This window comes from Muntiacus reevesi, chromosome 9 (assembly GCF_963930625.1).
Source record: "Muntiacus reevesi chromosome 9, mMunRee1.1, whole genome shotgun sequence".
Classification (NCBI taxonomy): Eukaryota; Metazoa; Chordata; class Mammalia; order Artiodactyla; family Cervidae; genus Muntiacus; species Muntiacus reevesi.
In genome coordinates this window covers 74,083,876-74,100,109 of record NC_089257.1, presented here as the reverse complement: position 1 = coordinate 74,100,109, position 16,234 = coordinate 74,083,876, and the positions used below count along the sequence as shown (strand labels likewise).

At 39.7% G+C, this 16,234-nt stretch overlaps 1 protein-coding gene across 3 annotated transcripts in view; it reads left to right on the top strand.

Moving 5' to 3' along the window:
* The window catches only part of ELMOD1 (ELMO domain containing 1), an 84,160-nt gene that overhangs the window by 42,125 nt on the left and 25,801 nt on the right, over positions 1-16,234 (top strand). For all 3 annotated transcript variants that reach the window (XM_065944355.1, XM_065944357.1, XM_065944356.1), the window contains exon 6: positions 1,214-1,343. In XM_065944355.1, coding sequence (XP_065800427.1) covers positions 1,214-1,343 — 130 coding nt within the window. The remainder of the gene's footprint in view (positions 1-1,213; positions 1,344-16,234) is intronic.

Sequence of the window (16,234 nt, the reverse complement as noted above, 5' to 3'; positions counted from 1 at the left end):
ATGACACTGTCATTGTGATTATGATGTCATTGTGATTATGATGACCATTGCAACAAAAAATGTTCAAATTTAATGAGTGAATTAGAAATCAGAGTATATTGAACAGTAATTCTTGGCTTGAATCATATGAAATTGCTATTGTTGAATCACAAAGTTGAATGACTATAAAGAAACTAGCAGCCATCAAATGAGTACAGGAGGGTAATTTATGTAACAGTAATTTATAGAAAAACAGGATCTTGGTGATTAATCACCTGTTCAATGAACTCATAATGTTATTTGACTGCTTAAGGAGACTCTATTTTGCGTTTTGCGTTGTAGGAGAGAAAAATAGCATTCAGATCACAGGAAATAATGATCATCTCTATGTCATGCTTGCCAGATTGATTTTTGTTCCAACAATGTGTTTTAAGGGGAAAATCACACAGACTGTACATTCAGCGAAGACTGAGAAAGATAGTAAAACATCTGAAAACCATGTCCCATGAGAAGGAACTGAAGAAAGTGGGGATTTGAGATAAGACCCTGGAGATGAGACTAGAAGAAAGAATTCCTGTCTTAAAATTAATAGACATGGCAGGGAAATGTGGAAATAAATTTTCTCTGAGAACAGCATTTGAACCATTTTGTTTTAATAAAGCATGTTTGGTTTCAGCATAAGAAAAAGCGTTCAGATAAGTAGAGTGGTTCAAATGGAATGGGAAATGTAAAGTAGTGAGTTCTTTCTCTTGGCATTGCCTTGTCTGTCAGGGGTGCTTGCAAGCAGAAGTGTTTTAATTTCTGTTGTTTTCATTTGTTTTGAAATTTCTCTAAGCCCCTGGGATGATTTCTTTCTCTCACACTAATAGCTGCCCCCACACACCCTTCTGAAGAGTTTCTGATATATCTACCTAAGCTAGTAAAATGATCCCTATGAAACTGTGACCACCTGTATTTTCTACATCTTTCAAGTCACCTGCATAAAGAGCTCCCATGTTTTTAAGCCATATTATTGCAATTTGACTTAAGAAAAGACTGGAATGAGGTAAATTTAACTAACTTCCACAACTGTCCATGTGGAGTTTCAGTTAAAAATTGTGCTTCTATTAGATCCTATTTCATAAATATTATATAAATATGAAAACCCCTATTGTACATACATCAATTGAGCAAATGTCAAAGAATATGTTTTGTTTTTCCTCATATGTATTTCTTCTATTTTTTAACACCTTAGATTGGGAATCTCTCTTCAGGCTTGCCTTCTGCAAATTGTTGGCTACAGAAACCTTATTGCAGATGTGGAAAAACTGCGCAGAGAATCCTACGATTCTGATAATCCCCAACATGAAGAAATGCTTTTGAAGGTTAGTTCTTGAACACATTTCAGTTCTTCACTTAGGTCAGCTAATGTTTGCCAAGCCCCTGCTGTATGCTAGGCACCGGTCTGAATGTGGGGGAAACAAATGTGAACATGACACGAACACTGAACTAAGAGGTAAAGCCTACCTTTTCTTGCTAGTTCAGATGTTGAAGGTTAATTTTTCAATAGAAAATTCATGTGAGAAGTTAAAAATAAAGCCACTTTTCATGTGTAATCTGAAAAGGTATCAGAGGTGATTTCTATGGCCTCTCACATTTGGCTCAAGTTTAGATTGTTTAGAGCTTCCTTGGTGGCTCAGATGGTAAAGAATCCTGTGCAGTGCACGAGACCTGGGTTCGATCCCTGGGTTGGGAAGATCCCCTGGAGAAGGGAATGACAACCCACTCCAGTATTCTCACCTGGAAAATTCCATGGACAGAGAAGCTTGGTGGGCTACAGTCCATGAGGTCACAAAGAGTCAAATACAGCTGAGCAACTGTAATACTTTCCCTTTCACTTAGATTGTTTAACTGTGTTAAAAGCCAATAGAAATAGCATTTGTCAAAGAGTGACCTAGGATTTCCATTTATGGCTTTTAGTAGATGGCAAAGAAGATAAAGTTGGTTTCTGCTTCCACAATAGCTCCCTGGGGAAATTACCCAAGATCTTAATGCTGATTATTTATTCATGTAACTTGGAGAGTATTAAAGAGTAGGTAAAAGTTTATATATGTATTAAAGCTGTTTGAAGAATAATACATAGTTTTAAACACTCCTTCTTGGCTGTCAAAGCAAAAATCTTATCTGATCTGATACTGTATTATGACACATCAATAAAACTTTAAAAAATCAAGACACATCTTTAGAACTATTGTTTTATAAATTCATTTCTGAAAACAGATGCTCTTTAAGTTGGAGTGCTTCTTTGTCTTTTCCTAGAATTCAAAACAGCAGTAATGAAATTGGAAGAAAACATTTGTTTAGCTGCTTTAACTTATTTTATTGAAAAATGTAAATAGAAACTGTAATTTGGAAAATGTATCCTTTTGTGATTTTGTGTGTAGTATATATTTTTGTGTATGTAAATACTTAAGCAGATGACTCTTTTATCCCTACTAATGAATGCTAGATCTGATGTCAATCTTTAAAAGTAACAATAGTTTCATTCTTAACAATAGTTTCTTCTTTTTCTCCTCTGCTTACTTTTAGCTACTTATTAGCTGAGCCTCATCTCTTTGGTTGTTTTTTCCCTGTGTTCTGCTGGGATAGTCAACTTTAATTAAATGAACTCAGAAGCAGGAAATAAGAGGTGATGAAAGAGAAAAGAAGTGTAGTTAAGGCACTGGCCATATGCTCCTGAACAGTTAATTAAAATGACTAAAATGCCCTCTGAATCAATGACATTTGGTTACCTGATATACATCATCTTAGTTGATCTATTGTATGTGTCCTGGCACATAGGTTTTCAGTAAAAATGAGTGAATGAATGAATTATTGAAGTCATTAGATACAGATCAAGAACTTTTATGATATGACTTTTATCTGTGGTCACAATTTGAGTATGTCAGTGTTATTTTTATAGTCACAGCTATAAGAGATAGGCTGGGGACGATTGTTTTTGTTATTTAGTAGCTAAGTCGTGTCTGACTCTTTTGTGACCATATATACTGTAGCCTGCCAGGCTCCTCTGTCCATGGGGTTTTCCAGGCAAGAATAGTGGACTGGGTTGCCATTTCCTTCTCCAGGGGATCTTCTCAACCCAGGGATCAAGCCGTGTCTCCTCCATTGGCAGATGGATTCTTGATGATTCTTATCTTAATTTTTTCATCATTAACTTTATTTAAAAAAACTTTTTTTATAGAGGTACTGTTGATGTACAATATTATGTTTCAGGTTATACACAATGAAATTGAAAATGAAAGTGGCTCAGTTGTGTCCAACTCTTTGAGACCCCATGGACTATATAGTCCATGGAATTCTCCAGACCAGAATGCTAGAGTGGATAGCCTTTCCCTTCTCCAGGGGATCTTCCCAACCCAAGGATTGAACCCAGGTCTCCCGTATTGCAGGAGGATTCTTTACCAACTGAACTATCAGGGAAACCCTAAATAATAATTCATAATTTTCAAAGGTAATACTCCATTTACTTATAAAATATTGGATATATTTCATGTGCTATGCAAAATACCCTTATAGCTTATTTCATACATAGTAGTTTGTATCTTTTAATTCCCTACTCTTATCTTGCCCCTCCATGCTTCCCTCTCCCAACTGGTAACCACTAGTTCGTTCTCTATATCTGTGATACTTGTTTAACATTCTATTTACTAGTTTATTCTTCTAGGTTCTATATGTAAGTGATATCGTGTAGTATTTTTCTTTTTCTGTTTGATTTATTTCACTTAGCATAATATCCTCCAAGTCCATAGGGCTGAATTCCGTTGTATGTATAATATATATACCATGTCTTTATCCATTTATCTGTTGCTGGGCACTTAGTTTGCTTCCATATCCTGGCAACTGTAAATAATGCTGCTATGAACATTGCAGTACATGTATCTTTTCAAATTAGTGTTTTCAGTTTTTTTGAACATATATTCAGGAGTGGAATTCCTGGGTCATATAGTAGTCCTATTTTTAGTTTTCTGAGAAACTGCCATACTGTTCTCAGTGGATGCACCAATTTATATTACCACCAACAGTATACAAAGGTTATCTTTTCTCTACATCCTCACCAGCAGTTTTTACTTGTGGTTTTTTGATGATAGCCATTTTGACAGAAATGAGGTGATATCTCATTGTGGTTTTGATTTGCATTTCTCTGAGGATTAATGATGTTGAGCATCTTTTAATATGTTGGTGAAATATATGCCCTCTTAGAAAAAAAAGTCTATTCAAATCTTCTGCCTAATTTTAAATCATATTTTTTTAAAATTTTTATTGCAGTACAGTTGATTTGCAATGTTGTGTTAGTTTCTGGGGGCTTCCTAGGTGACTCGAGTGGTAAAGAATCCCACTGCCAATGCAGGATATACAAGAGATGATAGCTTCTGGTATATAGCAAAGTGATTCAGTTTCATACACACACATATGCATATATATATTCTTTTTCATATTCCTTTCCATTATGGTTTATTACAGAATAATGAACATAGTTCCCTGTGCTATACAGTAGGAATTGTTGTTTATCCATTCTATATTTAATAGTTTGCATGTGCTAATCTCAAATTCCCAATCAATCCCTCCTTACCTACCCTCTTGGCAACCACAGATCTGTTTTCTATGTTCTGAGTCTGTTTCTGTTTCGTAAATAAGTTCGTTTGCATTATACTTTAGATTTCACATGTAAGTGACACCATATTTTTTGTCTTTCTCACTTACTTCTCTTGGTATGATTATTTCTTTCTTGTTGTTCAGTCACTCAGTCATGTCTGACTCTCTGCGACCCCATGGACTGCAGCATGCCAGGCTTCCCTGTCCTTCACCATTTCCCAGAACTTGCTCAAATTCATGTCCATTGAGTCAGTGATGCCATCCAACCATTTCCTCTGTCTTCCCCTTCTCTTCCTGCCTTCAGTCTTTCCCAGAATCAGGATCTTTTCTGATGAGTCAGTTCTTCCCATCAGGTGGCCAAAGTATTCGAGCTTCGGCTTCAGCATCAGTCCTTCCAATGGACATTCAGGACTGATTTCCTTTAGGATTGACTGGTTTGGTCTCCTTGCTGTCCAAGGGACTCTCAAGAGTCCTTCAACACCACAGTTCCTGCAAATGGCATTGTTTCATTCTTTTTTATGGCTGAGTTGTGTTCTATTTTTATCCATTCATCTGTCAATGGACAATTATGTTGCTTCTATATCTGGGCTGTTGTAAATATTGCTGCTATGAACTTTTGGGTACAGATATCTTTTCAAATTATACTTTTGTCCAGATATATGCCCAGGAATTGGATTGCTGGATCAGACGACAAGCCTATTTTTAGTCTGTTGAGGAGACGCCACACTGTTTTCCACAGTAGCTATACCAGTTTACATTCCCATCAACAGTGTAGAAGGATTCCCTTTCCCCCACACCTCTCCAGCATTTGATATTTGTAGCCGTTTTAATGATGGGCCATTCTGACCAGAGTGAAGTGATATCTCATTGTGGATTTGATTGGCATTTCTGTAATAATTAATGATGTTGAGTATTTTTTTCATATGCCTATTGGCCATCTGTATGTTTTCCTTGGAGAAATGTCTGTTTAGATCTTCTGCCCATTTTTTGGTTGGGTTGTTTGTTGTTTTGTTATTGAGTGCATGAACAGTTTGTATATTTTGGAAACTGAGCCCTTGTTGGTTGCATTGTTTGCAAACATATTCCCCCAGTCCATAGACTGTCTTTCATTTTGTTTATGGTTTCCTTTGCTAGGCAAAAGCTTGTAAGTTTGGTTATCCCCCTGTTTGTTTATTTTTGCTTGTATTTCCATTGCCTGGGGAGGTTACTGGTGCTGGACTTTGTTTATTGAGAGATTTTATTTTATATCACTACACTGATTCACTTTCATTACTTGCAATAGAACTGTTTGTATTTTCTATTTCTTCCCCAGTCAGCCCTAGGATATTGCACTTTCTAGGAATTTTTCCATTTCTTCTAGGTTGTTCATTTCATTGGCATACAGTTGTTTATAGTAGTCTCCTACAATCCTTTGTGGGCTTTCCTGGTGGCTCAGATGGTAAAGAGTCTGCCTGCAGTGCAGGAGACCTGGGTTCGATCCCTAGGTCAGGCAGTCCCTTGGAGAAGGGCATGGCAACCCACTCCAGTATTCTTGCCTGGGAAATCCCATGGACGGAGCAGCCCAGCAGGCTACAGTCCATGGAGTCACAAAGAGTCGAACACAACTGAGTGACTTTATTTTCTTCACGATCCTTTATATTCTGTGGTGTCAGTTGTAATTGGTTGTTTTTTTCCTTGTTGAGTCTAACTAAAGGTTTATCAATTTTGTTTATCTTTTCAAAGAACTAGCTTTTAATTTCATTGATCTTTATATTATTTTCTTTATCTCTGTTTCATTTATTTCTGCTCTGATCTTTATGATTTCGTTACTTCTACTAACTTAGGTTTTTGTTTGTTCTTTTTTTAGTTGCTTTAGATGTAAGATTAGGTCTTTATTTGCATTTTTTCTTATTTCCTGAGGTAAGGTTTTATTAATATAAACTTCCCTCTTGGAACTACTTTTGCTGCATTCCTGGGTTTCAGATCATTGTGTTTTCATTTGTCTCTAGGTATTTTTTAATTTTCTCTAATGTCTTCAGTGATCCATTTGTTGTTTACTTTTATATTACTTAGCCTCCATGTGTTTGTGTTATTGTAGTTTTTTCTTGTTGCTACTGCTGCTTCTAAGTCGCTTTAGTCATGTCCGACTTTTTGCGACCCCACAGACGGCAGCCCACCAGGCTCCCCCATCCCTGGGATGCTCCAGGCAAGAACACTGGAGTGGGTTGCCCTTTCCTTCTCCAATGCATGAAAGTGAAAAGTGAAAGTGAAGTCGCTCAGTCGTGTCTGACACTTCACGACCCCATGGACTGCAGCCCACCAGGCTCCTCGTCCATGGGATTCTCCAGGCAAGAGTACTGGAGTGGGGTGCCATTGCCTTCTCCCATTTTTTTTCCCTTGTAGTTTATTGCTAATCTCATAGCATTGTGATTAGAAAAGATGCTGGATGTGATTTAAATTTTCTTAAATTTTTAAGGCTGACCTTGTGGCATAGCATGTGGTTAATCCTGGAATATGTCCCATAGCTCCTGAGAGTAATGTATATTCTACTGCTTTTGAATGGAATGCTCTATAAATATCAATTAAGTCCATCTGGTCTAATATGTCATTAAGGCCTACTTCCTTATGATCTATATGGATGATCTGTTTGTTGATGAAAGCAGAGTGTTAAGTCCTCCACTATGATTGTGCTGTCGATTTCTCCCTTTATGGTTGTTAGTATTTACCTTACATATTGAAGTGCTCCTATATTGAGTGCATACATATTTATAATTGTTGTACCTCCTTCTTGTATTGATCCCTTGATCATTATGTAGCATCCTTCTTTGTCTCTTATAACAGTCTTTCTTTTAAAGTCTATTTTGTCTGATACAAGTATTGCTACTCCAACTTTCCTTTGATTTCCTTTTGCATGGAATACCTTCTTCCAACGCATCACTTTCAGTCTGTATATATGCCTACATCTGAGGTGGGTCACTTGTAGACAGCATACATAGGGGTCTTGTTTTAGTATCCACCCAGCCAGTCTATGTCTTTTTATTGGAACATTTAACCCATTTACATTTAAGGTAATTATCCATATGTGTATTCCTATATCAATTTTCTTAATTGTTTTGGGTTTGTTTTTGTAGGTCTCTTTCATTTTCTTCTCTTGTGATGACCATCTTTGGTGTTGTGTTTGACTTGCTTTTACTTTTCTGTGTGTATCTATTGTAGTGTGGAGGTTTACTGCTCCCATAAAGTTGTGATATAACAGTTCATCTGTTTACATGGTTTTTTTGTCTGTCTGTCTGGTTTTGTAAATTGCTAGTCTCTTTCCCACCTAGAGAAGTTCCTTTTGTTGCACAGTTGATCGGGTGGTTCTCTTAGGTTTTGCTTGTCTGTGAAGCTTTTGATTTCTCCATCAAATCTGAATGAGGCCTTCTGGGTAAAGTGTTCTTGGCTGTCGGTTCTTCCATTTCATCCCTTTAAGTATGTTGTGCCACTTCTTTCTGTCTTCCAGAGTTTTTCCTGAGAAATCAGCTGATAACTTTATGAGAGTCCCCTTGTATGTTATGTGTAGTTTTTCCCTTGTTGCTTTTAAGATTTTATCTTTGTCTATAATTTTTGTCAATTTGATTACTCTGCATCTCAATGTGTTCCTCCTTGGGTTTGTCCTGCCTCAGACTCTCTTCTAGATCTTTTTTAAACATTTCTTACATCTTCTCAATCTTTGCCTCCATGTTTCCCCAACATCCTATATTATCTTCACTAGCATTATTCTGAATTCTTTTTCTGGAAGATGGCCTATCTCCACTTCATTTCATTGTTTTTCTGGGATTTCATTTTTTTCTTTCCTCTGGAACATAATCTTCTGCCTTTTCATTTTGTTTAACTTTCTGTGAGTGTAGTTTTCTTTCTGGATGCTGCAGGATTTCAGTTCTTTATGCTTCTGTCTGCCCTCTGGTTGATGAGGCAATCTAAGAGGCTTGTGCAAGCTGCTTGATGGGAGGGACTGGTGGTTAGTAGAACTGTATCTTTCTCTGGTGGGCAGGACTGTACTCTGTAAAACTTTAGTCAGCTGGTCGGCTGATGGGTGGGCCTAGACTCCTTTTCTGTCAGTTGTTTGGCCTGAGGCAACCCAGTCCTGGAGCCAGAGGCTCTCAGTTCAGTTCAGTTCAGTTCAGTCGCTCAGTCGTGTCCGACTCTTTGCAACCCCATGAATCACAGCACGCCAGACCTCCCTATCCATCAAACTCCCGGAGTTTACTCAAACTCATGCCCATCAAGTCGGTGATACCATCCAGCCATCTCATCCTCTGTCGTCCCCTTCTCCTCCTGCCCCAATCCCTCCCAGCATCAGGGTCTTTTCCAATGAGTCAACTCTTCGCATCAGGTGGCCAAAGTACTGGAGTTTCAGCTTCAGCATCAGTCCTTCCAATGAACACCCGGACTGATCTCCTTCAGGATGGACTGGTTGGATCTCCTTGCAGTCCAAGGGACTCTCAAGAGTCTTCTCCAAAACCATAGTTCAAAAATCAGTTTTTCGGTGCTCAACTTTCTTCACAGTCCAACTCTCACATCCATACATGACCACTGGAAAAACCATAGCCTTGACTAGATGGACCTTTGTTGGCAATGTAATGTCTCTGTTTTTTAATATGCTATCTAGGTTGGTCATAACTTTCCTTCCAAGGAGTAAGTGTCTTTTAATTTCACGGCTGCAGTCACCATCTGCAGTGATTTTGGAGCCCAAAAAAATAAAGTCTGACACTGTTTCCACTGTCTCCCCATCTATTTCCCATGAGGTGATGGGACCAGATGCCATGATCTTAGTTTTCTGAATGTTAAGCTTTAGGCCAACTTTTTCACTCTCCTCTTTCACTTTCATCAAGAGGCTCTTTAGCTCTTCTTCACTTTCTGCCATAAGGATGGTGTGATCTGCATATCTGAGGTTATTGATGTTTCTCCCGGCAATCTTGATTCCAACTTGTGCTTCTTCCAGCCCAGCATTTCTCATGATGTACTCTGCATATAAGTTAAATAAGCAGGGTGACAATATACAGCCTTGACGCACAGTGGGGCAAATGGTGGCCTCTAGGAGGGCTTACACCAATGAGTACTTTCTAGAATTTCTGCTATCAGTGCCCTTGTACCCACAGTAAACCACAGCCACCCCCACACCTTTGCAGGAGACCCTCCACCACTAGCAGATAGATCTGGTTCTGTCTCCTTTGTTCACTGCTCCTTTTCCCTGGACTCTGATGCACACAGGACTTTGCGTGTGCACTCCAGGAGTAGAGTCTCTGTTTCCCCTAGTCCTGTGGAAGTCCTGCAGTCAAATCCACGTTGGCCTTCAAGATCAGATTTCCTGAGCAGTCCTAGTCCCTTTGCCTAATTCCCAGGTTGGGAAGCCTGACGTGGGACTCAGAACCTTTGCAACAGTGGGAGAACTTCTATGATATAATTGTTCTGCAATTTATGGATCGCCACTACGCTAGTGTGGAATTTGATTTTATTGTAATTGTGCCCCTTCTACCATCTCATTGTGGCTTCTCCTTTGTCTTTATACATGGGGTGCTTTTTTAGTGGGTTCCAGCATCTTCCTTTTGATGGTTGTTCAGCATTTAGTTGTAATTTTGGTTCTCTTACAGAAGGAGGTGTGCGCACGTTCTTCCACTTCACCATCTTGAACCAATCTCCTGCTTTTTTTATTTTTATGATCTAATAGGTTGATTATATCTCCCACACTTGGGGTAGTAGATTTTTGTAGGAGATGTCCTATGTGTCCCAGCAGTAAACTTCCCTCTCTTTACTCGAGCTTTATGTTTTAGGGAGTCCCCCTGTGAGAACTGCATGGGTTCTTCTGTTGTGGGGGGCTGATTATGTGGGCAGTGTGGCAGGCTTGTTAGTCACTGATCCCATTGGTTGCCAGACCCTGCTTTGTGTGGGGGCTGCTGCCTGCTGGCTGGTGGAACCAGGTCGGGAGGTAGCTGCTGTGGAATCGTGGGTAGCCCTGGGCTCGTGCTGGCACATTGGTGGGTGGAGCGCAGTTCTAGGGATCTGGCTGCAGAACCGAGGGGATTCCAGAGCTGGTGTCAGGTTGCTAGTGGATGGAGTCAGTTCCTGATACAGTTGGGTGTAAGGTCTGGAGCACCCCAAAGCTTGTATTGTTAGCCTGCTAATAGGTGGGGCCAGAGCCTAGCTGGTCCCAGTGCAGGGCCTGGCCTACTGGCCGATAGGCCTTGTACATAGGCTTATGACTGTTATCTGCTCCCTGGTGGGTGAGGCTGCTCTAGAGGCTAGAGAAGGTCCCCTAGAGAGCAGGGCCAGAACCCAGGTGATTCTTAGACTGGTGCCTGCCCAGTAACTGATGGAGCTGGATTCTTCGTTCTCTGATTGGAAGGGCCATATTCCAGAAGCAACTGTGGGTTTAAAATGTCATAAGGTCACCTAATCTGCTGGTGGGTGGGGCTCTGTCCCCATCCAGTTAGTTACTTGGCCTGAGATGTCTAAGTGCTGATGCCTGCAGTGTTCTGGGCCAGAGCAGGGCTGGGTCCTGGGTCTACAGTGGTTCTTGCCAGTACCACTATCCATGTGGTAGAATGAACTCCTCAAAATGGCAGCCATAAGAGTCTGTGTTCTCGGGGTGAGCTGCAGTTGCCTTCTCTCTCCCTGGAAGACTCTGCAAGATCAGCAGGTAGGTCTGACCCAGGTGCCTATCAAATTAATGCTTCTTGCCTGAGTCCCTCTGCATGTGAGATTTTGTGTGTGCCCTTTAAGGGTGAAGTTTCTATTTCCCCCAGCCATTTGGTAACTCAGAAAGAAAGACCCCACTGACCCTCAAAGTCAGATACTCTGGGGGCTCATCTTCCCAGCACAAGATCCCCAGGCTGGGGAGCCTGATGTGAGACTTAGACCTCTCACTCCTTGGAGAGAACCTCTGCATTTCTAATTTCTAATTATTCTCCCATTTGTGGATCACCCACCTGGAGTATGGGACATGACTATATTGTAACTCCACCCCTCCTACCCGTCTTGTTATTCCTTCTGTTAATTTTTAGTTGTAGAAGATTTTTTTCTGGTAGATTTTGGTCTTTTTCATTGATGGTTATTCTGTAAATAGTTGTGAATTTGATGTGCCTGTAGTAGTAAGTGAGCTCAGAATCTTTCTACTTTGCCATCTTGCCCAATCTTGGTTTTCATTACTGCAGAGATGAGCAAACTAAAGTATGTTAGCCCAGTCTCTGATGCACACAGCTAGTGAATTACAAAGCTATGGCTGTCTACTTCTATAACAGGCACCTTGAGGAAAGACATATTTTCTACCCTCAAATGGCTTGTAATCTAATTTGGGAGGTATTCTACATCTACAGAAGTCACTAAATCTTATCCATAGAGTGTCTCTAAAATACCTCTCAAATGATTTCTGTTCCCACTGCCTTATTTTAGCCATCATTTCCAACTTGAGTTATTAGAATAGCCTTTTAATTCTGCCACTGACCATTAGCCTTCTGCTTCCATCTTCTAAAGTACCACTGGAGGGATTATTTTCATTGTATTCTCAATGACAGACTTCAGGTTTCCGGTGTCTGGTAGTAAAAAACCAGAATGCATCTTCACATGCATTTTGGATGCTTTCCAGTTTATTTCTTTAAGCTATTTGTCCTTTATCCTATTATGTACAGCACATTTTCCCCCATACTCTGTCATTCAGATTAAGCCATGCCATCCAACTTGTGGTTCACAAAATTCTTTAGAGCTAAAATAAGAAAACCAAAACTTGTAGGTTAAAATCTGGCCTGCCACCCATTTTTTCTAAGTAAGGTTTTATAGGAGCATAGCCATGCTCATTGATTTATGTGTTGTCTATGACTGCTTTTGTACCCCACTGAAAAAATCAAGTAGTTGTGGCAGTGAGCTTATGGCCAACAAAGCCTTAAGATAGTTGCTGTCTGACCCTTTACAGACAAAGTTTGCTGACCCTTGGTTTAGAGGCTTGAGTGATATATTGCCAGATTGTTTTCATTTATATAAACATAAGAGACCATTATTGCTTTCATTTATATAAACATAAGAGACCATTATCAGTGTTTCTTCTCATAAACTATGAAAAAGAAATCTGGGGCTTCCCTGGTGGCTCAGCAAAGAATCTGTCTGCCAGTGCAGGAGACATGGTTTCCACCCCTAGCCCAGAAGGATGCCACATGTCACAGATCAACTAAGCCCAGGCATCACAACTCCTGAGCCCGTGAGCTGCAGCTATCGAAGCCCATGTTTCTAGAGCCTCCACTCTGCAGCAAGAGAAGTGACTGCAATGAGAAGCCCATGTACTCCTGCAACTAGAGAATGGCCCCTGCTCACCACAACTAGAGAAAAAGCCCAACAACGAAGTCCCAGAACAGCCAAATAAATAAAATTATTTTAAAAACCCAAAATTATAAAGTTATTTTAAAAAGAAAAGAATAAAAAGCCTTGATTGTTATGGTCATTTAAACATAGGCTGGGATAAAACTGATTAACATCAGTTTACACTGACGTAGCACTGTCCATATGACATCCTAATTATGTGTTTTCTAACCAAATTAATAGTAAAGGCAAAACTTTAGGTGCATTCATGTACTAAATGGGAAAAATTTAACTCAAAATTAAGAGATCTGATCATAGAGCTGCTGCTTCTTCAGTGGAAACATAGACAAATGCTCTTTCTCTTTCTGTTCTGCAGCAAACCAGAGACAGGGCAGAAGTGTTCAAATACACTTGCAATAAAGTCTGAAAGCAGAGGAGAGAATAAAACAGGGCACAGAATGATGGACTGACTCAGCATGCAGCTTTCACATCTCTGGCTTGTCATCTGCACAAGAATGACCCTTCTAACCCTTGTCTCCTTGGGTTGGCAGGTGGCTTTGTAATAATTCTACTCCCAGTAGTACAGCCTTAGATGGCTAGACTCATCAAAGCCCCCCACCAGAGGCCCACCACCTTAGTTAAGATTTCAGTCAGTTTCCAGGTGCAAGAAATGACCTTACCTTTCAGAGCTATCCTGCTGCCTCCTGGTATTTTTCTGGGAAGAGCCTATCTATCAGAAGAGAATCCAGTAGGCAGTAACTCAAGCATTCTTACAGGAAATGTACACTTGGTAGCACTTCATGTAAGTGGTTTAGCATCACTGGCTTTCATTTTCCATGAAAGTGATGTTAAGAAATTAAGAACACTTTTTAGCCATTAATCTCGTCTGTTGTGATACAGGAAATTATTAAAATGGAATTTCTTTTTTAAATTTATTTTTAAAACATTTTATCATTCAAAGCTTTTACTTTCCCAAACCAAGTATTCTCCGAATGAAGGAAGTTTATCATTCAACTGTAGAAATGAAATGCTTGCTGTTGGCATTTTACTCCACTCACTTGATCAAACCAGGTATTTTTAAACGATGTAGGGCCTTGAGATTACTTCCAGATATTGTTCAAGTGAATATGATGAGCTTTACAATCTGTTTTTGTTTGCTTGGTTTTCACTGTGGCAGTAACCAAATCAGTTCCCAGAGGATTTTTTTTTTAAGGAGATCTTTTCTCTCAGTTTTCTGTACTCGTCCAGTGAATTATAGCATTTTGTCTTTTGATGAATAAAGAGCACTGGCAAATTCTTATATGGGGAATATAACAAGAGATTTCTGGGAGCTTCCCTGATGGCCCAATAGTAGAGAATCCACCTCCCAATGCAGGAGACACTGGTTTGATCCCTGATTTGTGAAAATCCCACATGCGTCAGAGCAGCTAAGCCTGTTTGCCACAACTCTTGAGCCTGTGCCCTAGAGCCCAGGAGCTGCTCTACTGAGCCCATGTGCTGAAACTACTGAAACAATAGAGCCCATGCTTCATAAAAAGAGAAGCCACTGCAATGAGAAGCCTATGCGTTGCAACTAGAGAGCAGCCCCGCTTGCCTCAACTAGAGAAAAGCCTGCCCAGCAATGAAGAACCAGCACAGCCAAAACTAAATAAATATTTTTTTTAAAAAAAGAGATTTCTTACATCAGTTTGATACTTTACTTTCAAGCATGATACATATACTTTCTTTTCTCTGAAAAATTTTTCTCACCCTTTAGATTGAATTTACCTCTTGTGCTAAAACAAAATATTATATCATTTGAATAATAAGTAATTTTGCATTAATGCCTAAAAGAACTTTGATAAATTACAACTTTTTGTTAGTATTTCCTGTCATTGGACTTTCCTTTATACTATGTCAGATGTGACATATACTGGTCCCTTTAAGCTTTAAAATCCATATAACAGGATTAGCAATTTAAAAGGTGAATTATATCTTAAATAGTAACAGGAAATTTTATATTTCTATTTATCCTTGTCTATAATGAAGATATAACATGAAATGTTATTAATATCCTAAAAAGTAAGTTTGTTTACATACCCATGTTCATTTACTAGAAAAAAACTAATATTTTGAACATTACATGTATATACAGTTGTGGGTCTCAGTTTTTCTCACTCTCTCAAGTAATAATACATACTGAGTTTATTTTTCTATAGGAAGTTGGAAAAGTACAACCAGTTTCTTAAGCAGTGAAGAGCATGATGTCTAGAATTTATATTTGTCCAGTAAAATGTAATTGATCATAAATTAAATTATTTTAGGTAACTGTTAACAATGATAATATCTTTTTGAGGTTTATTCCTGAACATTATCCAAGAAAGCAATGGCACCCCACTCCAGTACTCTTGCCTGGACAATCCCATGGACGGAGGAACCTGGTAGGCTGCAGTCCATGGGGTCACTGGGAGTCGGACACGACTGAGTGACTTCACTTTCACTTTTCACTTTCATGCATTGGAGAAGGAAATGGCAACCCACTCCGGTGTTCTTGCTTGGAGAATCCCAGGGATGGGGGAGCCTGGTGGGTTGCTGTCTATGGGGTCGCAACAGAGTTGGACATGACTGAAGCGACTTAGCAGCAGCAGCAGCAGCATGAACATCATTGTCTTTTTTATTTTTCATTGTTGCTCAGTCACTCAGTCATGTCTGACTTATTATGACCCCATGGACTGCAGCACGCCAGACTTCCCTGTCCTTCACTGTCTCCCGGAGTTTGCTCAAACTCGTATCTATTGAGTTAATGATGCCATCCAACCATCTCATCCTCTGTCACCCTCTTCTCCTCCTGCCCTCAGTCTTTCCCAGCATCAAGGTCTTTTTCAATGAATTGTCTCTTTGCATCAGGTGGCCAAACTATTGGAGCTTCAGCTTCAATATCAGTCCTACTAGTGAATATTCAGGGTTGATCTCCTTTAGGATTGACTGGTTTGATCTCCTTGCTGTCCACGGGACTCTCAAGAACCTTTCCAGCACTACAGTCCAAAAGCATCAGTTCTTCAGTACTCAGCCTTTCTGGTCCAACTGTCACATCTGCACATGACTCCTGGAAAAACCGTAGCTTTGGCTGTATGGGCCTTTGTGGACAAAGTGATCTCTCTGTTTTTTAATATGCTGTCTAGCTTTGTCATAGCTTTTCTTCCAAGGAGCAAGCATCTTTTAATTTCATGGCTGCAGTCACAGTCCACAGTGATTTTGGAGCCCAAGAAGATAAAGTCTGTCACTGTTTTCACTTTTTTCCCCATCTATTTGCCATGTGAAGTGATGGGAATGGATG